Below are 4,897 nucleotides of genomic sequence, written 5' to 3' on the forward strand. Positions count from 1 at the left end.
ACTGGTTATCAGTCAGATGTGAATGGGTTATCAGTCAGATGTGAGTGGGTTATCAGTCAGATGTGAGTGGGTTATCAGTCAGATGTGAATGGGAGAACAGGTTATCAGTCAGATGTGAGTGGGTTATCAGTCAGATGTGAGTGGGTTATCAGTCAGATGTGAACAGGTTATCAGTCAGATGTGAGTGGGTTATCAGTCAGATGTGAACGGGTTATCAGTCAGATGTGAGTGGGTTATCAGTTAGATGTGAACGGGTTATCAGTCAGATGTGAACGGGTTGTCAGTCAGATGTGAACAGGTTATCAGTCAGATGTGAGTGGGTTATCAGTCAGATGTGAACGGGTTATCAGTCAGATGTGAACGGGTTATCAGTCAGATGTGAGTGGGTCATCAGTCAGATCGTTTCCCACTGACAGCTGCATTTCCACAGCCCCTTCTCTCTATGGGGTTTCTCAAAGTTTGTGCCTAAGAACAATGCTGTAGTATTTTTTGTGTTTACAAACTCAAATGCGTAGCTAGCTTGACCAGCCTGAAGTGTTGTCTGATGCACACGTTCTCTCATTTCCCTCTGAGCAGAATGAGATGAGAGGGGTCAGGTAAAGAACAGAGGAGACCGGAGAAAAGGAAAGGAGGATAAGAAGAGGAGAGAGAGAACATGGAGAACAAAATGGAGAATGAAGAAAAAGATGTAAGGACAGAAAAATCAGACGAGTTGGAAGAAAATATCAAGCATGTAAAGAACCAGCGTAACTCAGAGGAGAGAGGCGAGAAGGAGAAGAGGAGAGAAAGGGAGGGCCAGATGAAGGAGAGCAGAGGTGACGCCAAGAGAGAAACGGCTCGTTTGGGATCTGGGCTGCGTGTCGGCGGTTGGGCTCTGAGCGAACGCGTGGCCCTTAACGTGTCGGGTATGCACTACGAGACCCAGGTCCGAACGCTCGCACGGTTCCCCGACACACTGCTGGGAGACCCACAGCGACGCCTCAGGTACTTTGACCCGTTACGCAACGAGATCTTCCTGGACCGGAACCGGGCATGTTTCGACGCCATCCTGTACTTCTACCAATCAGGTGGGCGCCTGCGGAGACCGGCAAACATTCCTCTGGATATATTCATGGAAGAGCTGGAGTTCTATCAGCTGGGTGAAGACGTAATGGCACGTTTCAAAGACGACGAGGGGTTTCCGAAGGAGGAGACACAAATACTCCCTGAAAACAAAATCCAGCGGAAACTGTGGATGCTCTTTGAGCACCCAGAATCCTCTGGGGGCGCTCGCATCATTGCCATCATCAGCGTCGTGGTGATTGTGGTGTCAATCGTCGTCTTCTGCCTGGAAACACTGCCAGAGTTCAAGACTGAGAAAGAGGTAAGAGAGAGAGAGAGAGAGAGAGAGAGAGAGAGAGAATCAGAGAATCAAGGAGTGAGAGAGAGAGAGAGAGAGAGAGAGAGAGAGGGAGAGAGAGAGAATCAGAGAATCAAGGAGTGAGAGAGAGAGAGAAGGAGAGAGAGAGAGAGAGAGAGGGAGAGAGAAACAGAGAATCAAGGAGTGAGAGAGAGAGAGAGAGAGAGAGAGAGAGGGAGAGAGAGAGAGAGAATCAGAGAATCAAGGAGTGAGAGAGAGAGAGAGAGAAGGAGAGAGAGAGAGAATCAGAGAATCAAGGAGTGAGAGAGAGAAAGAGAGAGAGAGAGAGAGAGAGAGAGAATCAGAGAATCAAGGAGTGAGAGAGAGAGAGAGAGAGAGAGAGAGAGAAGGAGAGAGAGAGAGAGAAACAGAGAATCAGGGAGTGAGAGAGAGAGAGAGAGAGAGAGAGAGAAACAGAGAATCAGGGAGTGAGAGAGAGAGAGGGAGAGGAAGTGAGAGAGAGAGAGGGAGAGAGAGAAAAAGAGAAACAGAGAATCAGGGAGTGAGAGAGAGAAACAGAGAATCAGGGAGAGAGAGGGAGAGAGAGAGAGGGGGAGAGGGGGAGACACACACACAGATTTGACTGGGAGAGGGACCAAATAAAGGAAAGAAGAAAAACATCAATGTGTTTATTTTAGTAACACTGATGAATCTGATACGGCTGGAGATGTGAGCGTGATGAGGCAGAACGGTGGACACACATGTTTATAAAGGCCAGGGGGCCAGCGGAGCTTAGCAGGTCAAAATCATAAGACAATCATTCAACACCCCCACCACAGACAGACAGACAGACAGACAGACAGGCAGACAGAGGCAGAGACACAGGACAGGGAAAAACAGAGAAGAGTGAAGACAGAGTAAGGGGGAGAGAAACAGAGGGAGAAAGAAACAGAGGGAGAGAGGGATGACAGAGTGAAGGATGGACGGAGTAAGTGAGGCAGAGTCAGGTTTCTGCTTAGAGATTTGAGAGGAGCTAAAGATAGAACAAGGACAGTCCCATGAGGACACAGCCAAAACTCCCTCAAAAACACCTGCTTACACACCTAACTGTGGGGACCCAATACTGCACCCACTGGATACACACGTTACTGTCGGTACTCAATATAACACCTGTATATTAAGGGCATCAAAGACTCAATATCACACCTGTATACACACATTCCTGTCGGTACTCAATATTACACCTGTATACACACATTCCTGTGAGCTTTATTGATAACTCATAGAACAGCTTGTAATTTGAGGTGACTGACCAAGGCAAACATAATATTTCAACATTTCAAACAATCTCAGCTGTAATAATCTCAGTAAGCAACACTTTGGGTGTGATATTTTGACTTTTTTCTCTTTCTTTTGAGCGGGAGGTCATGAGAAGATGGGGGAACAGCTGAGTGGGTGAATTCACATTGGGTGGGTTCTTCAATCCATTGGCTAATTTATAGCTCTGAAAAAAAAACCTAGAAGAAGTATTTTAAGGGCATCAAGGCCTTGTGTTTTATTATTTCACTGGGGTAACTGCACCAAGACAACAAAGTCCTATGTATGAGCACTCCATACTGCGTTTGTATTTACACTTCGACACAAACGTAAATGAAATTCCCCTAACAATTTCAGACAGAGGAATATCAGCACACAGTCCAGCTCTGTCTCAGGCTGTGAGTACTTTACCACATACACATGGTGCACACACTCTCACATCTGTCAGGCTGACTCAGAGCTGTGTGACCACAGTCCTTACACACGGGGTCGACGTTTGTCCAGCATGTTATTAGTCCAAATCACTGTCGAATCATTTCTGTTTTGACTGAGCCTTACTTTAAAAGGAGGGTTTTTTTCTCAGTGGGAAGAACCTGGTTATATAAATGATCAGTAAATAAACAGGTTTATAAATGATCAGTAAATAAACAGGTTTCATCTCGTACATTTCCTTAAATGCACGGTAAATTCATTTAAACATGACAATGCTGATGCTTGATTATTCTCTCTCTCTCTTCTGACAGGACAACAGGCCTCACAGCCATGCAGAGAACAGCACCATCACTCTCTCCCCCTCTCAAGCTCCTCTCAGTGATCCTTTCTTCCTGGTGGAGACCTTGTGTATATGCTGGTTCTCCTTTGAGCTGCTGATGCGTTTTCTGAGCTCCCCGAGCAAGCTTCATTTCTTCAGGGACGTGATGAACGTCATCGATTTTTTCGCTATCCTGCCGTACTTCGTCACACTGGGCACCGAGCTGGTCAAGTCCAAAGGCGCCACACCGACCATGTCTCTGGCCATCATCCGTGTCATCCGCCTGGTGAGAGTTTTCCGGATATTCAAGCTCTCTCGTCACTCCAAAGGGCTGCAGATTCTGGGCCAAACCCTCAAAGCCAGCATGAGGGAGCTGGGCCTCCTCATATTCTTCCTCTTCATTGGAGTCATCCTCTTCTCCAGCGCCATCTACTTCGCGGAGGCCGACCACGAGAACACGTCCTTCATCAGCATTCCCCACGCCTTCTGGTGGGCCCTGGTCACCATGACGACGGTGGGGTACGGCGACATGTTCCCAGAAACCATCTGGGGTAAGCTGGTGGGGTCCATGTGCGCCATAGCGGGAGTGCTGACCATTTCCCTGCCTGTCCCCGTCATCGTGTCCAACTTCAGCTACTTCTACCACCGCGAGACCGAGTGTGAGGACGAGAAGGAGTACACACACGTGAAAACGTTAGTATGGGAGGACAGTCATGGGGTGGACAGGGGAGAGGGTGACGAGGACGATGATGACACACTGGGTGAGGGCAGTTACGTTCCTCTGGATGGAAACTGTTCCCCTTTAAATGGAAAACTATTGGGGGTTCTGTGTGTCGGGCAGGGCGGGGGAAGGAAGAGTGGGACACTATATCTGAGAGAGCCGCTCGTCACACAAGTCTGATACAGCACCTACGGGACAGAAAACATAGGAGTGTGTGTGTGTGTGTGTGTGTGTGTGTGTGTTACCTGCATAAGGTAGTAAAAGGCACGTGAACATGTGTGAAACGCAAAGCCAAGCTAAGCTGAAACTCCCCTGTTCAAAGTGTTTACAGTTAAAACTAAACACATTGTCATGGAAACGGCATTAACCTGCACCGTTCGTCACCAGTTTGGTTTGTTTGCTGGTTTCTCCCTTATGTCGGAGATAAGGGTTCATTCAGGAGATGCCAGCCAAAGCACTGTCACATGACTGAGGAGTTTACCGTACTGACTTACACTGAGTAGTCTGACTGTGTGCTGCAGTAATGCTTTGCCCTCAGAGATCAGACCCTGAGTGTAAACTCGGTCTGAGGTGTCTGAGGGTCACGCCCAGGACTCTGAACGGGAAGGGAGTTCAGGCTAAAATCATCAAGTCAGAATATGTGCAAATAAAGTATCAACATGATATGTCTGGACATTACGTAACTATAACTAAGTAATTAGTTTTGTATTTTAAGTAATCTCACTACATTATTCTACCCTCTGGTTATCCATGGTAACATTGTCTGGTG

The 4,897-nt window shown here is 47.5% G+C and overlaps 1 protein-coding gene across 1 annotated transcript; it reads left to right on the plus strand.

The window, feature by feature from the left end:
- The first annotated feature begins 655 nt into the window (after window positions 1–655).
- LOC115806400 (potassium voltage-gated channel subfamily A member 7-like) lies at window positions 656–4,308 on the plus strand. Its single transcript, XM_030767083.1, has 2 exons — window positions 656–1,363; window positions 3,400–4,308. Exons 1-2 carry the CDS (start codon window positions 656–658, stop codon window positions 4,306–4,308), a joined length of 1,617 nt encoding a protein of 538 aa, XP_030622943.1.
- Window positions 4,309–4,897: the final 589 nt, after the last annotated feature.

This window comes from Chanos chanos, chromosome 3 (assembly GCF_902362185.1).
Source record: "Chanos chanos chromosome 3, fChaCha1.1, whole genome shotgun sequence".
NCBI lineage: Eukaryota > Metazoa > Chordata > Actinopteri > Gonorynchiformes > Chanidae > Chanos > Chanos chanos.